The 25,705-nt window shown below is 33.4% G+C and overlaps 1 protein-coding gene across 2 annotated transcripts; it reads left to right on the top strand.

The window, feature by feature from the left end:
- Positions 1 to 300: 300 nt before the first annotated feature.
- Positions 301 to 20,534, top strand: LOC117120241 (protein ECT2-like). 2 transcript variants are annotated; one of them, XM_033265255.1, is made up of 21 exons: positions 301 to 426; positions 1,038 to 1,164; positions 2,644 to 2,723; positions 3,645 to 3,824; positions 4,400 to 4,597; positions 5,383 to 5,484; positions 5,670 to 5,769; positions 6,995 to 7,110; positions 8,914 to 8,976; positions 9,988 to 10,213; positions 10,474 to 10,598; positions 10,955 to 11,140; positions 11,348 to 11,458; positions 11,776 to 11,872; positions 12,266 to 12,347; positions 12,507 to 12,726; positions 13,338 to 13,482; positions 13,927 to 14,090; positions 14,784 to 14,869; positions 15,297 to 15,489; positions 15,753 to 20,534. In XM_033265255.1, the coding sequence occupies exons 2-21, from the start codon at positions 1,077 to 1,079 to the stop codon at positions 15,840 to 15,842; spliced, it is 2,652 nt and encodes an 883-aa protein (XP_033121146.1). In that variant the 5' UTR covers positions 301 to 426; positions 1,038 to 1,076; the 3' UTR covers positions 15,843 to 20,534. The 2 variants fall into 2 exon arrangements, with proteins under 2 accessions (XP_033121146.1, XP_033121147.1); XM_033265256.1 differs by lacking the exon at positions 301 to 426 and adding an exon at positions 603 to 744.
- The last annotated feature ends 5,171 nt before the right edge of the window (positions 20,535 to 25,705 follow it).

The raw sequence follows: 25,705 nt of genomic DNA, 5'->3' as shown, positions 1-25,705 counted from the left end.
CTGCTTTGATTACTCGATCCGATTATTTAACCTTTGACCTAACTTGAAGGCGAGTCGATCATGGCTCCTCTGATTGGACAAAGAATCACACAAAACGCATTTTCCAATTGGACAGATTAAACTAGAAAATCATTTAAAGATATGAAGTCACAAAATGTTGCATTACCTTTTTGTAAAATTCATTTACGTATATACGATTTAAAACAACAATTTATTTAAGTATAGAACGGTTTGTGTGTACTGAATATGAATTAAAAGCAAAACAAATCATATGTACATGAGTGCGTGGATTGCCTCTGGCCAATCAGAGTCGGCATACCTTAATAAATAATCACAGCTAGGCGGATTATTTGAAATAACAAAATTCAGAAGAAGAAGTTCAACATTATGAAATAATAAATTGTGCTATGTTATTGTAAATTATTTGTAAGTATATTTATGTATTTATTGATAATACTTAGTAGAGGAATGTTATATCATTTTAGTGATTTAATTCATGGCTCGTGAATATGAGAAGTTTGTGTTTTTTGCTCAATTAACATTTCAAAAGTGCCAGGCATGGTGAGCACGGGTCCGATGAGCACTGCCACTCTACTCTACCGACTGAGCCACAGCAGCAGTAGGCTAGGCCTACATACTGTACAGCAGGCCACTCACCTACACAAAGGCCTGAAAGAAGGCTACTGTGTAGCTAGACTACAGGGAGGTGCTGTATAGAACTAAGCCTACTTTATCATTTGAAAGGTAAAGCAGGCTACATATGTGTGGTATATTTGCAACCATCTTGCTTGTTGCTCTTACTCTTAGTCTTCTCTTCTTGTTGGAATCACTTTTCAAATCACAAATGCTTGTGTTGTGATGGTTTTTTTTTTCGTCATGAATGGAGACAAGCAAGAACAACAATGAACACTAGTCCCCTAGGCATACCATAGCATAGAGCCTCAGTTTTGCTAGCTAGAGTTTGCCATGACACACTACAAAAGGTTTTGAGGCTGTTGGGAAATTAATTGTATACTTTTTCCTTTTTTTTTACTCAGTGCAGGTAAATCAAACTTAAACACAAAACGATTGTGAAGATGTCATCTATTCTGTTAGCACAAGAATCTCAAATTGAGATCAGTTATGCTTGTCATGGGGATCAGACAACTGTCCAAGAGGATCCATGTAAGTGTTAAGGAAGTTGGTAAATTAGTTTAAGATTATTAAATAAGAATGTATTAGTATAAAAAAAAAATGTCATTGTTTTTATGAAAAGCTTTAACAAGTTGTTTATGAACTAGCAAAGCAAATGAGGAATGTTGTGGCTAAATGGCTAAGTTGTGGCAAAAATTGAAATTCAAATTTAGTTATTGGTATTTCAGATACCTGAGTATGTGATCTTTCAAATGAGGGTTCATTAATTGAAATTTTACATTACAAAGTTATTGGAAAGTGAAAGTGAAGCACTCTTAGAGTCAAGATAAGCATGATTTTGAGTAATTGCCTTTAAAAGTTACGGTACTTGTGCATGTTTAATAGAATTAACTATCAAAATAATGTTAAATAAACAATTTGTTAACCACTTTCAGAATTTTGTAAAGACATTAAACTGTATATTTTGAAAAACAAATTTGTATTTTCAGGCAATTTTTTGCGCTCCCATATTTTCAGGCTCATTTACTCAATACTGGCCTGTGTGCCACAACATGCCTCAAATATAATAAAAATCAATTTAGAATACTGATTGAACAACCAACATTCATATCAGTTAGAATATCGTCACATCCCTCACTTGAGGTTCAAGATTCATGAATCAATGTCCATTAAGCCGACCACTCACTTCGCCACAGACAGGGTTGTCTGCCGAAATGATTCTATGGAGAATGCCACAACGTGCGCACTTATGGATTTTTAAAAATGATAATCCGTTCAGACTGTCACTGACAATCAGCAGATGGGGTGACGTCGTCTAGCGCTTACAGGGAGCGGAGTTAGATTTTTGGTACAGCGCAGTGAGTGCCCGGCTTTACAAATATAAATTCATTTGAAACACAAAGGTTAAATGTTGAAACTGAACCCAAATTTAAAAATTGCCGTTGCTAATGAATGCAAGTATATAAATATATAAATACCGTAAAACCTCGAATTCAAGGCCTGGGCTGCTTCTTTTCTTTGCGAACTTTGGATGGGCTTCTTTTCAAGATGGGCTACTTTTCGAGACTACTTTGGCAAAGTAAAGAGGGGGCTTCTTTTCCAAATGAATGCTGTACTATAAAACAATAAATAAGGCCACTGTAACATCAGTCTGTGTATTTACCTGGCATTAAATCACCTAAACTACTGTATAAACCAAGCTTGTATTTAATTGATGTGCAGTGTACGTGACTGTAATATCTCAAAAAGAAGCCTATGCTACCTTGAAAAAAAGCCTATGGGCTTCTTTTTGAGATGGGCTTCTTTTCGGCTGATTTTGCTAAAAAGGGAGGGGGGGGGCTTCAATTCGAGATGCGCTTCATCTCGAGATTAAGCCCACTGAGCTTCAATTCGAGGATATACGGTACTATAAAACAATTTTAAAACATCAATACAGATTCAATTATCACTAAATGAGTTATTGTCTTAATGCATAATAAATTTTAATGACTCATTTGCATTATTATCCAGGTGATGGTATGATTGAGGTACGGGTCTGTGTTGTTGGCGATGCACTTGCTGATAATGTAGATTTAACCCGCTGCTTAGAGGTGAGACGAAAATATCTCTGCATTGAATAATGTGTAGTATATTGTGTAAAAATATAATAATTAAGTAAAGATATGAATTAGATTAATGAATTTCAATACTTCTATATAACATCTAGAAGAAGTATTGAATATAATATTGTATATGGAAATTATTTATATAGAAATTATATATTTACTGTTTATAAATGCAAAATAGTTCACTTAATGTGTCCTTTCAGAATTCAGTTTGACATAAAATTGCTCAAATGTTAGTAAGAAAAGAAAAACATATAAAGCATACTGTACAAATAATCTTAAAGCTAGGTATAGAAATTAGCTGAGTAACACTTCCAAATAACTTTTTGAGAAACATTTTGTCCTGCATCGAGTAGACCTAAGTCGTCTACCAGATCTTAACCATTGATATTACTATGAAGTGGATGATCTTTGTCTTGCATTATGGCTACTACTTTATCATGGACTTTCTCATTACAAACATCATCAATTAAAATGTTCTTTATCAGACCAGATTCTTTTTAATTGAATTAAATGAATTATTTAATTAAAAATAGAACCTGTTTTGCATTTTATTTACAAATCTAGATGTTTTGGGTACGGTATATTTGAGCAAAAGAACAAAAACACATGGAACAGTCATATAACTTCATCCATTTTATAAGATTGCTAATTGGGAATATAATTTAAGAGAGTTTATTAAAGAGTTTATAATTTAGATAAACAGAAATAGTTTCTAAATTGATAAATGTGTAGTTGTGGGATGACAGGATGTACAGGAATGATGTTCCCCCTTGTCATGCCCTCCTTCTTTTGTCTTTGTTTTTGTGTACATTTATAATGATAATATATTATTAATGTAATTATTATTATTATTATTACTGTTAAATTGATTTAATGTGTTTTATTATATTTATTTTTCTGTAGAAATTGAATTTACCTGTTGTGTATTCACCTGATGGTAGTGAATATTATCAGCCATCAGACCAATTTGATACTGTGTTTGTTCTTGATCATTTTGATGGGTCCTTGTTCAAGAAACTGGCACAGTCAGAACACCGGGTGGTTGGGCCATCATTAATCATGAGCTGTGCACATAAAGATGAGGTAAGCTTACATTTGATGCTTTACAAAGTGACACACTTTCCGTATTACCGTATTGTCTCTAATAAACGCCCCTCTTCTAATAAACGTATAATAAAGTTTTTTTCATTTTGCAATGAGTGCCCAATCAATTAACATGGGTATCCAGTCCATAAAAAGGTTGACAAACAAGGAGTAATACTGTACTGTGTGCTGCTTTCTTTGATATGAAATGAAATAAATAATACTCAAAAAAGCTTACCCTAAACGTTTCATGTTTACTGTCTTCACGATCACTAGGCCTATTTTGTGTTTCTCATGCGGAATGCACAGCGAGGGATTGAAACCCCAACCTCGAGGTTGGGAAACCAAACTGTTCCCTGTGTGCCAAATCGCTTCCAGACCTTATTACAGATCTCCCTCCTATTTCCATGGTCTTTGGAAACCTTTGGTCTCTAATTAGAATAATAAAGATAAAAGACGTTTGTTATTTGGGACCACAGAAAGTGGTCTTTAATTGGAGGGGTCTTTAATTTGAGGGAGCCCTGTATTTATTAATTGTTTTTATTGTTATCATACTTTGATACATTCCCTTTCAGGCACTACCCTATAACTCAAGACCAATTTACTGTCGGCATATGTCGAAGCTAGTGGTCTGCTTCACTGGATTCCTGGAGAAGGAACTTTTAAAGCGAATGGCAGAGCTTGTCCACCATATGGGTGGCAGCGTTCGTAAAGACTTCACATCCAAAGTGACTCACCTGATAGCTAACAATCCAGCTGGCAGTAAATACAAGGTTTGACATTTAAATAAATGATTGTCTGGCTGTATCCATACTCAAGTTTTATGTGATAAAATTACATAATTTGCCCACAGTATACTGTTTTGCATCCATATATGGGCATGGTGATGTGATGTCATACCATACCATTATATGAGAAAATCAATTTTATTTGCCATGTAGAATTGATAGTGTGGTTAGAGCTTTATGAATTACTGAATAACATTTTTAGTGTGTTTATTGGTTAGTTTGATCAAACAGACAATTGATCAGACTTAGTGTGATGAAGTAGATGTTGTCAGAATTCCAACAGACATGAAAAGACACTTGCTCAGTTTACTCATCCCGGAAGAACAACTAAACCCGGGTACTCACTGCGCCCAAGGGTTGTTGGCAAATGTGATTCTATGGAGAACGCAAAGCTACGACACGCGTGCAATGAATCATTTTTTGAATGACGATCCGTTCAGAGTACTACCGACAATCAGGAGACAGCGTCGCGTTGTCTAACACCCACATGAAGCATAGTTTTCATGAAATACATTGAGTGCCTGGCTTAGGTATCCTGATATATTTTGCTGTTATTGAACCAGTATCCCTGGGCAATGATAGCATTCATCTGTCCATAGATCAAGCATAGACCCCTGTCCTGTCTTCAAACACCTTGAAAACATTACTTTGCCAATCCACAAACTTCTAGTGAATGAAATTTCTGATATTGTGGTCTAAAAGCACAAGTATTGCCATTTTCTAAGCCTCTACTTCTATATCAAGTATTTTTTGCATTGTAATTCTTGTAGGCTGCTGTGAGCCTGGGTACCCCAATTATGACCCAGCAATGGGTGCATGAATCATGGAACAAACGTGATGACATAACAGTCAGTTCAGTTTCAGAAAACATGGTGAGTATATTTTCAGCAAATTTGAAGTATGTTAAAAAGGTAAAAACAATTGAGAAGGATCTTAAAAATAAATTTTAATCCCAGAAATATTTAGTTATTCAGATAACAAATAATGGATTGAAGGATGCCGAAATGTCTGTGAACAATGATGGGTAAATTCAATATAAATCTGATGATTTTTGCAGATGGTATTTAAGATGAAACCATTTCACAAGTGTGTGCTGTGTTTCATTGGATTCTCTGATGAAGAGCAGGAGCAAATGGAAGGAATTGCTGTTGAACAAGGTGAGGATTTTTTTAATCCATGTGGTTTACCTAATGTAGCACCACCTGGTAGACCTGCAGCCACCTGGGGTACCTACTGGTGGACTTGCGCCCTTTTCACATAAAATATGAATTACTGAGGCTGACCTAAGGCAGAGCTCTGTAAATTTGGAGAGGGATTGGAAAACAAACCAATCATGACTAACAAACTTTGTTTTGTCTTATAGCTGCTTTAAAGAATTTGCGACATTTGGGACCTTTTGCAAACTTACAAATATGAATACTTCATTATCATTATCGTCAATCGTGCCTAAAACATTCTTGGCAATATGCTGTAAGAGCATATGAGGCATGTTTTGGCGAAATGGTAAAGTTGTCGCACAGTCCAGTATTGAGTAAATGAGCTATAAAATATGGGAGCTCAAAAAATTGCTAAAAAATCCAAATTTGTTTTTCACTATAGGTCAACAGTTTAATGTCTTATCAATCATGTCTCAAAATATTAGTTCTGGAAGTGGTTAACAAATTGTTTATTTAACGTTATTTTTTATAGTTCATTCTATTAAACAATGTATGCACAAATAATTTTGAAAGGCAATTACTCAAGATCTTGTTTATCTTGACTCTAAGAGTACTGTACTTTCACTTTCCAATAACTTAGGTTTGAAATGTCCAATTTGAACGAATGACCCCTCATTTTAAAGATCACATACTCAGGTATTTGAAAATACCAATAACTTGAATTTCAATTTTTGCTACAACTTAGCCATTTTGCCACAACATGCCTCATATGATCCTTGGTTCATGCCAAGGCATGAATCACTTACAGGGGAATAGTTGTCTACAAATTAGATAACCTAACCGTATTCGTTATCATTTTCATAAGCTTGCGAAAACTCCCTATTCTATGCCAACACCATCTTTGAATCAATGTTGTAAATATATTGTTGGGCTTTTTTTTTTTTTATTATGTTTTTATATTTTACTTATACAGTTGAACTTGCCTAAGTTAAATCTAAAATGCTATTGAAAAATTGTTTGATAAAACTTGACTTAAGATCATAAATTAATGGAAACACAACAATTTGGCATGTGAAATAAGACCGACTTGGAAATTATTCAAGTTAGGCACAGTCTACATACGAAAGTTTAACTGTATTATTCAGGAGGATGAGTTTCCTCTGCTTCTTACCAATGCCGTTTTTGTGTTATTGGTTGATTTATATGTTTTGTTTATAAACCTCAGGTGGGTCTATCTCGTCTGCTTCTGATCAATGCTGTACGCACATCGTTGTCGATGACATCACTATGACTTCCCTACCATTTGAAATACGGCCGAAAGTTACTGTCGTTAAACAGGAGGTATGAACTCTTCAACTTATATTATATCATCATATTATAAACCTAGCGTTGAGCTTATAAATTAGAATGATGAAATATGTTAGATTCATAAATAATGCATTTTATATTCTTTGCCTTAAATTGGTTGAAGGATTTTTTTTATTAAAATACTGTAGACGGTAACTGCTTTAATTTCAATCTTGGTCTTATAAAAAGTTGTGTTTGTTTGTTTTTTTTGTTTTTTTTTATTCAATATAATTCTTACATACATACCTACAAAATGAAAGTACATTACGTTAAAGAGAAAATACATTACGTTAAAAGGAAAAAGGATACAAAAGGCTATCAATGTAATATGCAATATGTATGCCAAACAAATCCATTCTTAGACTACTACCACTCAGATGCAGAGGAGTTACCATAGATTAGAAGAAATATTTCTTTAACGTAATGTTAAATCAAAAGAAATCAGTCTTTATAAGAAAAAATATTAATTAATGCCTTCCATTTTTGATTAAAATTATATAGACTTGGTTCTTTGATCTTTTCTAAATAGAAATTAAAATTTCAGATTTTCAATAATTGATTAAAATTCATCAAATATGGTCGCCCTCTACTGGTGAACAGTAAAGACTTAATTAGTAGAATACACAAATTTAACAACAGCAGGAGCATCAACCTCATAACCTATAATAATTGTTTTATAATTTAAGATAATATTTTTTTCCTGTTAGGGCTTCCCACCAGCATTTATAAGCATCCCATATTGGTTTTGCTTTCGTACAGTCAAAAAATAGATGTTGCATAGTTTCGATTTCTGTTTTGACATATGAGCATTGGTATGACTCCACAATTTCATTTTATATAATCTAGAGTTAGTCATTAAGCTGTTCATAAGACTTTTATACTGAAATATCTGCATTTTGATTTCCTATGAACACTGGAAAGGTAAGGTATCAATATTTGGCTATGTGTCATCCTGAATACCAAATTCTACATTAAATTTCTCTCTTGCTGTTGGCGTAACTATTTTCCTGTTAATAAATATTGTATAAATAAAATTTTTTGTGACAGTACCACTATGAATTTCTTCTTCGTGTATTAAAAATTATTTTGAAATTGCATAAATTTCTATTGAAACCCGGCATTAACATCTCTTTGTAGCTTTTAGTGACAGCATCACAAATACTTATTCATTTCATATTATATTTTTTTGGTAAACCTAGAGACTGAAAAGTTTTGATACAGTATTTCCTTTTGTTTCATATAAATCGTTTATCAGTTTGATGCCGTTCCTAAGGAGATAGTTATCAAATATAGATTTTCCATCTATTTTAACATATCTATTATTCAAAATGCAATGTGTATAAAACATCACTTTTATCCGGTTTAGTCAATTGAATATAAGTAAGAATAATTTCCTTATAGAATAATGGAATGTTATTTATGTCTAGCCTTTACAACTTTTTCTTCAATATTGTGATTGAAAATGATTTCATTACCACATTCTGATGTGAGATCCTTCCAAGGTATTTTCTTTATAGATGTTAAGACCATTTTCTTCAATTGTTCCAATAATGGAATTCCTTTTTACAAATCTTTTTCCGCCCTTCCTCAAGAAATCATAGAATTTTTTCAATATCTTTTATAACATGATTTGCTTCTATAACAGAAAAGCTTGATGCGAGATGAATAAAATTTGAGATTTCGTATGATTTGATCAATAAAATTTTCCCAGCTAAAGTCAGGTTTCTTGTTTTTTCCACATGTTTAATTTATTTTTTGAGTTTTTGTTATTTGAATGAATGAATTTTCTGTCCATAGTGGTTTTGGAGTAGCATCAAGATTGATGCCTGTGCTGATGCAGATATGTACGTCTTCAACAAGGTGAGAAAAATGTTGAATTAATTTTTTGAGAGGTACATTCCAAGATGTCGTTGATTACTCATATAAACTAATTTCAGTAAAATTGTTTAGCATTAATTCATCAGTAGATATTTTGTTATTAGTCTCATTGCATTAGATTATGTCTGTCAGATATGACAGACAATGTAGAGTCAAAACACAATGAAAGGACATTGGGAAAGTGAAACATACATGAAGATAAACATTATTATTTTGATCAGATACGTCAGGTACAACCACACACTTTCAGCCTGATTGTACTGTTTTGCCTCATAGCATCATCGTCTGATGACATATTTTGTAAAAAATATTGGCATGGAGCTTTCCATGCCCATTCCAATGTTACCTATTTCACGTATTCCCGTAGTTTAGTTGGCCTATCATAGGTCCTATCATCAGTAACAAATTTTTATAAGGAAATGCTTGTGTCATATTTGTGTTATTTATTCATTTCAACACTGTACACATTGTATTTAAAACCCTGTTTCATTACACACAGGGTAATATTATATATACTGTAATCTCGATTAAGCGATGTGGTGTATATTCGAGAGCAGCGCTTAATGAAAAAAATCACATTTGGTGTGGCGCTTATCCGAGAGTGTCGCTTAATGGAAAAAACATGTTTGGTGTGGTGCTTATTCAAGAGCAGCGCTTATTCGAGCATTTAAGGGTTTGATAGTTAAAAGGCTCAAAGAGTCTGACTACAGTGAAATTTATACTGCTGTACATCCAATAACCTAATAAGATTGGATGGATGATATCCATTGTATTTTCTCTGTCTTTATACTGAATGACACTTTCATACAGTAGCATTTCTTTCCAAATTGGTTCAGTACTGTAACCTGCCAACAATAATTTATACATAAGTATTCAAATAGAAAGATTAAAAAAGAATAAAATTAAGAAAAAGAAGAAAAAATAACAAAGAAATATCTCTTCATAATATTCGAGGTAAGCAACTCTCATTACATATCGCCTGTTATCTTGTAGATGGCGACGCCAGCGAAATCGTCATCTGTATCGACTCCGACATCCAAGTCTCGCAAACGACGTAGGTTGCGTGAGAGCATTGCTCAACTAAGCCATGATACAGATCACATGGAATCACCGGGCTTACCTCGGAAGCGTAGATCAAGCGTACTTAACGAAACTGGGATATCTGCGTCATCTGTCCTTGATGCATCACAGACTCCAGAAGCATCAGTTGTGATCAATGGTGAGATAAATAATGATAATAATAATAGTAAATAATGATAATACTTATTGATAACAATTGGTGATAGTATTAATAAATTTGACAAAGAAAACCCAGTATATGATACATTTTTCAGACATAAGAAGGTCTTTTTACAAATTTATATTTCACTTGTTTTTAAAAATCACCTTATTTCTATCTAATTGTGTTTTTTCTCCAACTTAACACTCTAGTTCTTTAATAACTTGGTAATTCATTCTTGCTAATTATCCATCCCATAGGACTTTGTACACCTATGGAAGTTGGGCAGACTCCCAAGCAACCTGTCTCACGCCGACAGCAGACCCTGATGGAGCTCCTGCAAACAGAAACCAACTATGTTGCTATACTGAGTACGATAATAAAGGTAGGTAGGGCTGCAGAGCTCAATTTAGCGTATATTGAACCAACTATAAAGATTTTAGCATAAATAATAAGGATAGTTGCAGAGAGTATACCATCTCAATTGGCTAAGCTGCTGTCAGTCGTTGATGATCCTAGCAGAATATGCCCTCTCAATTCACAAACTGTTGGCAGATATTGAAGATGTTTGTAAGGAATCTGCCATCTCAGTTTTCTAAACTGATTGCAGTGGTGGAAGCTCCAAACCATGAGTATTTTTGTGTTCCTATGTCTGCCATTAATTGTTGTTTAAAAAAAAAATTATAATTATATTTACCTATGAATATAAAAATTTTCATAACTTTTTTCCACTTCTTTTAGGTCTTCAAAGAACCTCTTGAGCAGCACGAGGTTGGAGGACCTCTTCTTCCTCCAGAAGACATCAAGACCATGTTTGGTAAAGTGCCAGACATCCACCAAGTCCACTGTCGACTCAGAGAGGACCTTCAGGAGCTTCTGAAGAACTATTCTGAAGAGAAGAGTGTTGGAGTTATAATTGAAAAACATGTAGGCTCAGTAACCTTTAACCTTTTATGTTGCATTTCTCTGTGTTCATGTCATCATTTTTGCAAGCCTGTATTAATCCTTATTTTGAAATTGTAATCCTGAAATACTACATGAAACATTTTTTTTCCATTATGTGTAGTATAACACAGTGTCATGTTCTGAGCAACTGAATGATTTCAAATTAAATGTAAATTTTTTATCTTGTAGTCGACTGACATTATGAAAGCATATCCACCATTTGTCAACTTCTATGAGATTATTAAACAGACTGTTGAGAAATCTGAGAAGACGCGTCCTCGTTTCCACGCTTTTATGAAAGTAAGACTTACCTACTACTTATTGTACTATTACCTACACACATTGTATTGTAATTCATTAAATATATGAGATTTTTCACATTTTAAGAAATAATTATACCGATTGAAAAAATAATATGTTGCCTGAAGAAATTCCTATATGGTTGATATGTTAATCATCATATTATGCCAACAATAGAAGTTGTACCCTGAATAGCTTATAACAATGCTACTGGTGATTTTGTGTTATTTGATTGTTTGCTGTTGGTGACCAAACAATTTAGAGGTTCAGATTGCAAGAACCTGTATATAAATGTGACATTTTCAACTTTTACATAGATTCAACAAAGTAAACCAGAATGCAGTCGTCAGAGGTTGACGGATCTCCTGATCAGACCGGTTCAAAGGTTACCCAGTATGATCCTGCTTCTCTCAGGTTAGAGACACGGCCCTCATTAAATCCGTCTATTGTGAATCCCATATGACGAAATATTGTGTATAAATCACCATTAAGGTATAATTCATAATTGGTAGGCATCTGTTTTGGTGTTACACACAAGATTTGTTTTCTTTTCTTTTTGTTGTGTCTTCATTTTATCAAGTTCATGTACTATATATCCTTTTTATATGTATTACATAATTATTAATTTAAGAGATTTTTCTGTTTGAAAGTCAATAAATGTTAAAAATAAATAATGGTAAGTATATTTTTGATTTACATATATTATAAACCTACATTATTACATTTTAAATAATTGTAATTTCATATTTATTTTAACATTTTAAGAATGTGATATATATGAAGTTCCCTTATTCTTTCTGCATTCAGATCTTTTACGGCGGACGGACAAAACAAACCCAGATCATTCCGCTTTGGGAAGAGCTCTTGATGCTCTAAAACAAGTGACAGAGTGAGAAAAGTTTTATATTTAAATAATTTAATAATTTTTAACTATATAAAAACAAAAAATAACACCCAAAGATCCATTATTATTTTTGCTGCTTGTTGTTTCAATTGCTGCTATTATTACTACCATTATTATTACAACAACATTTGTTTCAATTCGAAGTCACATCAATGAGGACAAACGCAAGACAGAGGGACACACACAAATGTTTGACGTCATCAGTGAAATAGACGGCGTGCCGCCTACACTTTTGTCCGCACATCGTAGCTATGTTACAAGGATCGATACAATAGAGATCGGAGACCGTGAACATGGCAAAGGGGATAATTTTTCTGAGAAAGGAGGAAGCGTGTCCATGTTTTTATTTACAGATTTGTTAGAGGTAAGATGGGTACTTTCTAAGTGTGATCACAAAACAATTTTTGAAAAGAGTTTTTATCCCACTTGACTGAAAATATGACGAATGAGGTAGTTTACTCTTTTGGACGTGTGTGAGCGTGTAAGAATGTGAATACAGTTTCACAATCAGGAAAATGAATGTAGTTTCTTATAAAATGGCCAAGATTTAAAAAAAAAATCCTTATCATTTTGACCCTCCTTTTCTCTTCTTGCTTTTTTCTTCCTTTTTCCTCTTTTTTCTTGTACTCTCTTACTCCTTTTTGTATTTTCTTCTCTTTTTTACCTCTTCCTCTATGTTATTTTCATCTTATTTGTACAGTACTTGTCTTCCCTTGTTCTTTTCTTTCCTCCCCTCTTCCTTATTTTCCTATTTTTTTTTTTTTTTTTAATTCTGCTACACTCTGTTACACACAGCCCTATACATGCAGTAGGGTTCGTCATTGAGAAAGTTGTCTTCACTAACTGCTACTAACTACTAATTGAATGAGTTTATGGAATGCAAATGTTGTAGAGATAATGTTGGCTTTATAATTTATGTTAAAGACATTGTTTTTGTTTATGTGAATCAATAATACAAAAGCTATATTTGTTCAGATCTGCAAGAGGAGGAGTAAAGCCAACTCAACATCTTATAAAAGTCCTGCAGTTACCAAAACAGGTCAACATAAATGCTATAAACACATAGAGGTGTTACCACTGTCTCATATACGAAGGGTCTTGGACATCAAGCAAACTGATGGTAAATATATATTCAAAACATAATTTTGTTTCTATGTTATAAAAAGAATAATTACCAATATAGTTTGAATAAAAATGAATGAATAACTGTGAAAGTTTTTTGATGCAGCGGGAACGGTTTGGTTTCCCAACCTTGAAGTTGGGCTTTTAATCCCTAGCTGTGCACTTTCCTTGTGTCATTGAGCTAGGCACTTTTTCTGCGTTGCTCCTCTTCACCCAGCAGTATAAATGGGTACATGGTGTGGTTGCTTGCTACTGCGCCAATATGACAGCAACACTTAAGCATGTGGACCCAATAACCATTGAAAACAACACACTTTGTAGCCTAAAGTAATAGGCACTATATAAATACTAAATAATAGATAACCGTAAGTTTGATAGTTCAAATCAGAACCACTAACACATTGCAATATCTTTACTAACTTTAAATGTGGTTTTTATGCAGATTGTAAGAATGCTTTTGCATTGTTATGCAAGCCACCGATGGAGATATCTGACAGGACAGACAGGCTATTTATGTTTACGTTAATTGGTGATGAGAAGAGTAAAACACAGTGGCTGAAAACACTCTGCCAACACATGGCAAATATCACTTGTAAAGCTGATTCAGTAAGTCACAGATAAGCATACACTTAAACTCATGGTTTATTGCACCACCAATCTTAATGAAAATACTGTATTGGTTTGTTTTTATTAACATGACACTACATATCTTTACTTATTAACACTTTATACTATAAAACAAAAATTTATATTTTGTGCAACTGATTTTTCTAAAACACAAAAAGGGTGTTTGATTGAAAAATTGGGAATGGCTAATGAGATACAGATTTTTGAATTAAGAAAATAACATGGGGGAAAAGGGTGTAACCACCCTTTTTTCATCTGTTTCCCCCCCCCCCCCCCCCCCTCCAATATTTTTTTCAAAAATCTGTGTCTTAGATCTTCATCAAACATTTTTTTATGTCTTTATCTATATATTTATGGTTATTTACACAGTATATATTTTTTACCATGTTATTGCACCATTATATTGACACTAGTCAATTTTGAAAAATGTTTATTGACACAATATATCTTTGAACCATAGTTATTAATACAGTATTGTACAATAATCATTGACATATTTTTCAATTCATTTGACACAGCATATTATTGTATAATATTTATTGACACAGTGTTGCACTATAAACAGTGACACTGTATCTTTGTATTTACATATATTTTATCTCTGTATTTCAATGTTCTCATACATTTTCATTGTCTGATGACTTTACTAAATTTCAATTTTCTTTTCAAAAGGCTCATTTCTTGCTTCAAATTGAACCAGAGGAGCTTGAACTCAGCAAGAGTGATTTTGAAAATAGTAAACTTGGAAAAGCTATGAGGTATGTTGAACATTTAATCACTGTACATAATGTACAATTGTACTCAAATAATTCAATATCCTGCTCCAATAAAAATATTAGGAATATGATTTTTTTTTAATTGTTGATAATTGTTAGTTGTCCCTGCTCTCATTGATGTATTTAGGAGCACATTTCTGGGAGAATGTCATCTCTTGCCCCTGCCAATCCTCTTCTCTTCCCTACTTTCTTTTCTTCACATTCAAGTGCAATATAAATGCCAATTACAGAATATGAAATATGTGATACTTTACAAACTATTATGAGACACAGACAGGATATGAGTTGTAATTTTTTAATTTTTTGAACCTAGGACTCTGGCATTGGAGTGTGAACAACTTTAAAACCAAGCTACACCTCTGTTTCAGATATACATTATTTTTAATTGAAATTCTGTATTTTTCAATAGAAAAGCAAAGAAAGCAACTAGGAAAGTTGGCAGGACATTCTCATGGAAAGGGACTCCACAACTCCGGTTACAGCGTGCGATGTCAACTCTGTCAAATGCCAGTCCCATGCTGAATGAGCAGGTGACGTCAATGATTGGTACGCCGCGATCAAGAACGGGTAAAAGACTAGCCAGTGTTGCAACTCTCTCACGGGTACGTATACTCAAGGCCGAATCCTAATCCGGCACTACAATTTTTTATTCCAAACATTCATCATTTATCATCCTAGGTGGAAAGAGACACTAAAAATAAAAATCATTGTTTGTCCAAGGGCACAAGTAACTTTTTAAAAACTTGTAATTTTACCTGGGAGAAAAAATGATCTGGGGATATTTTTTTTTGCATGCACAATTTTCTATCCTAAGTAAATTAAAAAATGTATTTTATTACCAATTTTTTTTGTGTATATCTTTAAGGTTATGTCTCCGGTACGTACACGACCACCGCACACACCAAAGATGATAAAAAATGCAACCATTGGTCCTTCATCATCGAGCTGGTTGTAAGGTAGCAGTTCAACGTGCGAACAAATACTGTTGAGTCTCAAAACCTTGTTTTATTACTGATTATTTACCTGCAGTGGATCCAAACCTGTTTGTATATTATTCATGTCAACAACAATTGGTTACATCGGATCCACCAGGATGTTTTATTTTATTGTAGTACAAGTCATAAAAATTTTCTTGTGAAGGGTTTTTAATGTAAATCTGAGTTGTGTATTATATCAGTGACTTAAAGTGGAATTTCAAAAGAGGTTACTTTTAAAAAATGGATTGAAACAAAAATGTTGTAAATCTGATAACTAAACCATTTAAAATTAATCAAAAATGATATTTATTTCATGTTAATTTATTTGAAACTCATTCATACATATGAAACTCATTCATACATAACAGAATCATCTATGCATAAGAATATCGTTTTTGCTTTTAAATAAATTGAACTGAATGTTGTTTAATTTTTGTTTCTGAGGAAAACAGAGTTCCTTGCTGATTGTTGATGACAATGAATTTTTTCATAATTTGTATCAATATTTGTTAAAAAATGAATCACTTTTAATCAGGAATAAGGACAATTATAACAGCTTCAATTGCTTTCTCTTAAATGTAATTAATTGTATATAGTAATAGATCATTGTAAGGAGGTACTATAGACTATAGTATCTTCTAATACTAGATAAGAATAACTTATCTTCTTTGAGTATCCTCTTCTGGTGATGGAGATTGTTAAAATATAGTTGCAATGGATGAGATGAGTTCAGAATACTAAGATGTTTCCTAGCTGTCTGTAGGATGTGATCTGTTGTTCATCAAGTCATTGGAATACAGTAGCCGTCAATGACCTTAACTACTTCAAAACCTTCTATGGTTATCGAAAACGTAATCATCCTAAGCTCATGAGATAGCTACTAAAACTGGGTGTAATTTTTTTTAAAATGATGACCACTTCAAAATGGGGTGTAAATTTGTATCAAATAAAATATGTGCCAAAGACAAGCCAAACCAGTCACTTGATGCAAATATCAATTTTGAGTTATTAACACAGCGTTAAAGAGTAAAATAAGAGCTATAAAATGTTACAAAAATCATTCAAATCTGACATTTCCTGATGAAGTTAAAGCTCTTAAACATACAGCTGTTTAAAGAACAATACTGTATATGAGAAATTAGCCTTCAAAGTCGGGCATTTCTCATATGCAGAAACTATCATCAAATCCTTAAAAAGTGTTGTTTTAACATTGAAAATGGGGAAAATAAGAGCATACCATGATGTATCATAGAAATATAAAGGTTAGTTTAGTGCAGGGTGCAACAAAATAGATTCTCTAAAACATGATTTGCAACGAGTGACTGATTTGGCTTGTCTTTGACACATATGTTAATCAAAATATATCGGCACGGTTAAAAAGGTCTCAAGTTTCCTGCGAGAATCTCCCGTAAATTGGCATAGTCTCTCCCACTCCCGCAATCAAGTCTAATAATATCCCGAAAGTTAACGTGACCTGAAAGTCAGCTGGTCATGGGTAAAACAACTGGTAGCAAAACAATAATCAATTTGTAGTTTGAACTGCACATTGCCCATATCAATGTCAATTGACATAAACAAACATAAACCACATACACACAACATAGGTTTATGTTAATTAATCTTGGATACGATTGGCGCAGTTCAGACTACGAAATAGCTTATTGGATGTGCTAAATCGCTCATTAAGTCGTATCTCCCGGAAGTCACTTCTCAAAATTTTGGATCCCTGCTAAAAACACATGTATGTATATGTGCTATCGGGTTGAATTAAATAGGAATATTTAATATGGTAAGTTGTAAATATAATGATAACTAAGGAATTATATTGTCAATGATATTTATTTTTAATTATCTAATTGCAATTCAACGGTTGATTGGTTTGTTAAAAGCAATATTTTTGGGCAGAATTCATGGTACTAAATTAAAAATCTCAAAGTTTGGAAGAATATACAGTATACATTATAACGATGTGAATTAAAAAAAGTAGGTTGCATTTTCTTGGGCTCTATAATGCTGCACTCTGTTATTTCACCCTATTAATTAATGTATCATATTGTTTTCTCACATGTGGCTGTAACAGTCCAATTACAAGTTCCTATGTATGTTTTTTCTTTATCATGTTGCTTTTTTATTATTTCTGTGGGGAAATTAGTGAGATACATACAATCACTGTGTAATAAGAAAACATGAAGTTTTGATTCAACAATTTTAGCAATTCCCACACTTAAGCGGGCATGCACTAAGTCGGCTGATCGTTACTCAATAAATCTATTTCGGCTCTGTGAGCACTTGATGTATATCCATCTGCTAGTTGTCGCTGGTAACAGATTGGGTTGTCATTGAAAAGGACCCATCTCGCTTGCCTTGATTTGTGTTCCCTGTGGGATTGTGTTGTCACAGTATGTTTGATTTGTTAGGAAATTTTATTTGAGTGTTTATGTGTTCTAACTGCTATCTAACCTGTTTCTATTATTATTATTATTATTATTATTATTTTAATGGAAATATAATATCATACATAAATAAATTATGTGAATATTTCCTTTAAAATTATATCTTTGTTTTTTATAAAAAAAAAATGTTTTCTTTGACTTGTTTTTTTTATTTAATTAGTTATTAATTAATGCTATCAGATTGCTTGAAGCATTGTGTGAATGTTGACCTTTAACCTAGACCCTGTAAGTTACCCACACTTGCACTCAGAAATTACCCACAATTCCACAATTGTTTGTAGTCTTAATTTATTGTATATATTTTGCTTGCTTTCAACTCGCTCTCTAGTTAGAGAAGTACATTAAGTAATATATCTGAAAAAATGTGGTTTGTGAGCAATGTGCCTATCTTAATACTTTAAAATGCTTGGTTCGTTCCTATCTTAATACTTTAAAATGCTTGGTTCACTGATTATTCAATAAAGAGGCAGGGCACAAAACTTAACCCTGTCAAGATTATCAAATTTACTTTGACAAAAAAACTGTTGCATGCCTGTATATGGTCATGATGTGATGTCATCATGACCATATTTGGGCATGTCACATGTTTTTTGTCCAATAAGATTTGATAGTCTGGGCAGGTCTTAAGTAACCACTCTCTTACCGATTTTGATCCAGCAGCTTAACAATATAATTGCATACTTTTACTCAGAATATAATAACAACATGTGATGGGTGTTTGGCATTGTTATTACATTTGGAATAACAATAGTTAGTAACAAAATTATAATATTAATAACCGATAAATGAATATATTAAGTTTTTATTTAACATATTTTATTTAACATTACAATCCGAATACTGTACTTTTCAATGATATTGGTATATAGACCTAATAAGAATACATACTCTATAGTACAAAATTAAATATAATTATTCTGTCAGGTATCTTTTATGATAAGTAGGTCAAGTGTTTATATGAGGCATGTAGTGGTGAAGTGGTTAAGTTGTTGCACAGGCCAGTATTGAGTAAATGAGCTATAAAATATGGGAGCTCAAAAAATTGCCTAAAAATCCAAATTTGTTTTTCACTATAGATCAACAGTTTGATGTCTTATAAATCATGTACCAACTGGAAGTGGTCAACAAGAAGTTTATTTAACGTTATTTTGATAGTTCATTCTATTGAACAATGTATGCTTTGAAAGCCACTGTACCAACAATTAGGCTTGAAATGTCCAATTTCATTGAATGACCCCTCATTTTAAAGATCACATACTCAGGTATCTGAAAATACAAATAACATGAATTTCAATTTTTGCTACAACTTAGCTATTTTGCCACAACATCCCTCACAAAATATTAGCATTATATAGGACAAATATTACAATAATAATTTGAAAGTATAATTTCATTTTATGGTAAATGCTTATTAATAAGTAATATATCAACAATATGTACTTAATGACTACATTTCTATATACTGTACTTTATATATTACATAAGATCTTTCAACTAATGTAAGTATATTTTGAGAAATATCCCACACTACAATCTCTGATTGATTTGTTGATTTGACATATACTGTATACTGTATATGTTTTATATAATACAGTAAAATGGTTTGTAATTCTATAGAATACAGTATTCAGATTCCACGATTCTGTGATAGGCCAATGCTGTTTAAAATGATTATATGGTGTTTTTGTATTTAATGGTTAATTTCTTGAAATTAATACATGATTTGTTTTGGGGTGTATTGAGAGGACATGAGAATATTATCCTCTCTTTTGTCTGAACATTTTTTTCTATTGTAATAACAGATTTTAAAACATCAGCAGTGCTCCTTTTTCAAATATTTTACCATACAATTAATTTAATTTAATACAGGGTAAGAGATTGTGTTGAATATGCTCTGCAATGTCACTACTCTCCTTACCTTCCAAATCCTTTCCTTCTTCTCCATTGATTTCAAAATTTTGTATCAAACTTTATTGGCCTAAACAATTGTATTGCTCGTAAACGTTTGGCTTTGGGCGACCAAGAAATTGAAACAACTGATTTGGTCAAATCCAGGATTGTAAAATGTGGACTAAGTTTAAATAGTTTCAGTAATAATGTAATCAGATTGTTAGGGTTGTTTCAATGATCAGCTAAGAATGATAATAGGTACCCATTTTGATAGTCACTGTGACATAGGAACGCGTGTCAATAAACATGTTCAAATGATGAAAGAAATGGGTTGGTTTTTTTTTGTGTTTTCATTTATTTCACCAAGAAACTCTAAAACAAAGTATATACAAAGACAAAAATACAGAATGGACAAGACAATAGTACTCTTGTCGGTTGTAGAATAAACAAAAAGCAAACTTAATTGCTGTGGACAGTTTTTCCCTCAGACATAGGTACAGTATTAACAGTAGTATAAAAATATATTATAACATTGTTTAAGCTATATGGTCTGTGGGAAAATCTGAAAAAGAAGCATGAGTATTTGAATGGCTGTTTTAATACGTTTCCAACTTCGATGGGAAATCTAATCGAAACAGTTTTGATATTGATTTAGGGTATGTTGACACACACGGCGTAAAGACTAGCGTAGCTTACGCCGGCGTATAGGCCTATGGGGGAATAGTTTTCAGTTTTAAATAATGTACGGGTTCTTAACTGTGGTAAAATATTTACAGTGCATCATTAAAACTTTTAAATCTGAATTGTTGGAAGTGAACTTATATGATTCCTGTATTTTAAATGAACAATTTTACTTCTGATTTTTATCAGCTAGCATTGTGGAACAATTGTTGGTGTTGCAGAATTTAATAGAGTCTAAATAGGTTAAAATATCTTACAAAACACAATCAACAAATCATATACATTGTAAACTAAGTAAAATGCAATAGAAAAAGAAACCCTTTACCATTTATAAATGGTAAGGAAATGTAATAGAAAAAGAACCCCTTTACCATTACTGTAATTAAATGGAAAGGGATCAAAGTAACTAATCTATTGCAATCGTGATTGGTCTATCTCTTGAAATGAGGTGAAATCATTCAAGCATCACTGGCGTTAGATCCGTGACGTTAACTTATCTTTGGGTCTGAAAGAAGCGTTAATAACGCCACGCAGGTGGCGTTGTGAGTGGCGTAAGTAACGCCACTGCCTAGTTTAAAGGGCTACGCCAGCCTTACGTCGTGTGTGGGGTGTGTGCGTGAACATACCCTTACAGACACCGTACAAAAAGGCAATGCAACATAAGTCGTCCCCGCCTCTTGGATATTGTTCCTAAGGTCCTACAAAACAGCAGTGTAAAAACATGCGCAAACACAGGACTATTCCAAGTTCTGTTCTGATTGGACAGTTGTTAAGTTCGATTGACACTCTGGGAAGGTCCATAGATATCAAATAACTTCATTATAACAAGCAAGCAATACAAATATGGAATTCTACTTTACAATGCGCATGCCCCACCGCCAAAAAGAGCTTGCGTCGCCCCTCCTCCCTCCCTCCCACTCCCCTGATTGAAAATATTCCAAAGCAAAAAAAAATCACCTAGCGCCCCCTAACTTAATCATTTCCAATTCAACTTTGCGTCCATCCCATCACCTCCGCCCACCCCAACCACCATTTCAAGACTCCTATAGACGCCACTGATGGTTCGTCTTGTATATTTTTTTTTGTTTTTTGTTATTGACAATGACGTGGACGCTGATTATGAGGATGATGATACTGCTGGGACGAAGGTGATAATGTCGATTGGTGATCATGACATCATGTTAACGAAATAATGTTAACGGTGATGATAGACTGACACTTTAGCGCAATGACGCTGTGAGTTATGGGTTATTCTAAAATTAATGTATATTGATTCATGGATTCTTATTACGTAATAAGCATTCCTACTCACAATCCGTAATAATGTCATCGACGTTAAAGTCAATAGATGACAACTCAGGAATAGGGCGTTGTCTTATAAACGCTGATACACTGAGACGCTGATACACTGAGACGCTGATACACTGGGACGTTGATACGCTGAGACAAAGATGACGTCATTGAAATTCACCGCAAAGTCATAATACACTGAGTGGAATCGAAAGTGCAGGGTTCTCAAGTACTACGGAACGTCCGTAGTTTAAATGCAGAAATTCGGCCCAATTACGGACGTACGGAAATATAGATAAATACTACGGAAACTGTCTCTTATACACATCTAGATGTGTATAAGAGACAGCTTATATTTAAACGATAGAATACTTTCCTGGCCAATCAATAACAACCACTGATAGGCTCCCTACTATTCCTCTATTTCTTCATAGCTACGATCGATCCCTTTTAAAATTGACTAGTAGGATGATAATTTACGGATACAGTATACTTATAAGCATAATATCAACACATATACAAAAACTAAGATACACAAGTATGAAGAAAACCATACAAATCACAAAGTAAATAACAAAATGGGAAAAGTTGGATACACCGCCGCTAACAAGGCCACAAACATCAAATTTTAAATTGTAAGCTTTTCTATTCCTTTCGTTTTTGCCATAATCGTGTAAGATGGAATTAACAAAACATGTGAAAACTCATTAAAACATCACTACTTAGACAAATTGAATTCCCCCCCCCCCCAAGAACATATAAAAGTTTGTGTTCATAATTGCTATTGCAGAAATTCTCCCACGTCATGTTCATTAGGGGTCTACAGGTAATTAAAACGTTATTAAGTATTTTTAATATATATTCCCTTTTAAAATGTATACATTTAGTTAGTCAGTCTTCAGTAAAATTATTCCAAAGGCGTTGAAAATGAATCTGATCTCCCTCCGATCTGTGACTGTTAATAACTTTCTAACATTTTAATTGAGTTTTCACTATTTAGCAACAATCACAACCATACACAGATCCTTAACAATATAATTCAAGAAATATGAAGAATAAACGTTTAACAATCAAAACCGGCAACAATTGCAATTATAGACAATGGGCCGGCACTAAAACTTAAAAGTCGAGTTCCGGTTTTTTTTCTTTCCGCCTTTCATCTGTTTATGACATCATCGATGCGTCACAAATCACTTTGAATATAGCTGACAATAACGGAGGTTTGTTCAGTGTGGTGTAGGGGTGTTACTGTTCATGATATGTGTGACTGCATTGAAGGTTGAGGATCGAAAGTGTCACGTGTGATGAAGCCAGCATATACCAGTGCTGGTTGTGAAAGCTTGTGTAATAATAAATAATAGTCTGTACCAGGGAGGTAGGCCGGTGCTACCATAGCTGTTATTATTTTGCGCAGCTAGAAAATATATGAATGCGATACTGTATCTGCACATTTTATTTTGTATCGTTTTTTTTTTGTTCATTCATCGAGTTTAAAATCGATTTCATCACTATCAATTGTCTCTTCGCTTACTGCATAAGCCTAACTAAATTACATAGACCTAAATTATATTCTCTCCAGATTTGTTGTTGAAAGCTTTATATTTATTCTATACGATGTACCATATTAATACTGTAGTATTTCAAAAAAATTTAATAATTGTGGCTCATCGAGAATTTTTGTTAGCAATTTAGGCATTATATATTCTATTTATTATTATTATTATTATTATTATTATTATTATTATTATTATTATTATTATTATTATTATTATTATTATTATTATTATTATTTCTTTCAGTTTTCTATTCTGTTTTTTTTTTCTTGCATTTGTAATGTTCTTTTTTGTATTTAAATTGCTACTTCATAACCATGATTTCAAGAAGAGTGGACGTGTCAATGAAAAAAAAAACCCACCACCATGCACACCTTCCAAAACCCTACTAATATTGTCCATTAAAACAATCCCAAAAACCAATGTTTTATAGCACATCCCTGTGGTGAAGTGAAGGTTTCTACCACGCTCCTTATGCATAAAGTATAAATCCTTAAATCCTAGTTGGTAGTAGCCATGGTTTTAGGCATACTGATATATCAATTACTGAATCGAGTTGCGGTCAGTGAACTGGGTTTTGGCCTTGGACCTCTTACAATCTCGACCGAAGGTCTCTTGTATGGCATTGTTTTGAGACCCATTATGTTGGTTCTATCCGTGAGCTGGACCAGTGACAATCCCATGTCGACTATTCATGATAAATCCTCCAATGTTCATAACTTATTGATCGTAACCCTGTTTTATCTATATATGGTATCACCAGACACCCACCACCATTGTTTTGTCATTCGGGCAAATTAAGAGCTGTCGCAATATATCAAAGGGACCGATATAATGAGGGACATAATGTCCTTCTCTTTATATTTGATGCGTCGTGAGTCATGTGATGTATCTTCATCGTTTTTTTAGTTGCATCTTCTTTTGATTAATACCACTGTTCATTCACTGAGGTCGTAACGGATTAGTATTTAACTCCTTGCATATACGGTACTATATTCGACCTCTCGAAGATTATGTGGAAACAAATTCTCAAGACCCCATCCCCAATATCGAATTACCCCCTCTATTGGTGATACCGACAGATCTGAAATAGTATCGCTCCTGCAACAATCACCATATTTGGTCAAATCCCGACAAGTTTTTCCAGCAAACTATAGTATTGCAAGAGAACTATATAAGAAATCATAAAATAAACCATATAAATTACATTAGCTGATGTTACTAGGCAACACTGAGTAAGAAAATGAAATAAAAATCATGACGTATCAGAAGGATGTCACGTGAGCTTATGCTCAGGATTGATAGATGGATAGATGCGGTTCAGGCAGACGACGGAAGTTGTTCATATGCACGATTATTTCCTCAATGATCAGGTTAATAGCTGTACAGCGGATATATTAATTTCGATGAGCTGTCATCCATTGGTTTGTTACTCCTCCAACTGTCCATCAAATTGTGTAGATCGTTACTTATGATGATGATGATGATAATGATTATGATTATGAATAATAATAATTTATGATAAAAATAATTTTAAATTTGAAAATAAAGCTATCTTGTATAATTGTATCTTGTATGACGATGATGACGATAACAAAGATGATCATGATAATTTATTCTGATGATGATGATGATGAAGACGATAACGACAGCTATTAATATGATGACGGCAACGATGATGATGACGACAGTGATGATAGTAGTGATGATGACGATGATAATGAGGGTGACAGGCCCGTAGCCAGGTTCTTTCAAGTGGGGGTTTTCTGGGCGTGAGGTCCACGGTTGAAGCCCCGGTGGGGTCGGCGAAACCCCCAAGGCAAGGGGATTTTTGTGCTTTATGGGTCTAAATAATGCTATGAAAGCAGATATGTTTGAAAAGGTCTTTGTTTGGGTGGGTCTGCAGTGCATTAGTTGGGTTGGAGGACTTATTTGGGAAATTTGAAGAGGGGGGTTTGCCAGAAAAGAGGGGGG

This window comes from Anneissia japonica, unplaced genomic scaffold (genome assembly GCF_011630105.1).
Source record: "Anneissia japonica isolate Jap-2015-1 unplaced genomic scaffold, ASM1163010v1 scaffold288290_len239259_cov183, whole genome shotgun sequence".
Lineage (NCBI taxonomy): Eukaryota > Metazoa > Echinodermata > Crinoidea > Comatulida > Comatulidae > Anneissia > Anneissia japonica.
This window is presented reverse-complemented; position numbering and strand designations above follow the sequence as displayed.

Coding starts and splice junctions, on each gene's coding strand:
- LOC117120241 (XM_033265255.1), top strand. CDS start 1,077: ATGTCATCTATTCTGTTAGCACAAGAATCTCAAATTGAGATCAGTTAT. Junction 1,165..2,643: donor AACTGTCCAAGAGGATCCAT/GTAAGTGTTAAG, acceptor ATTATTATCCAG/GTGATGGTATGATTGAGGTA. Junction 2,724..3,644: donor ATTTAACCCGCTGCTTAGAG/GTGAGACGAAAA, acceptor ATTTTTCTGTAG/AAATTGAATTTACCTGTTGT.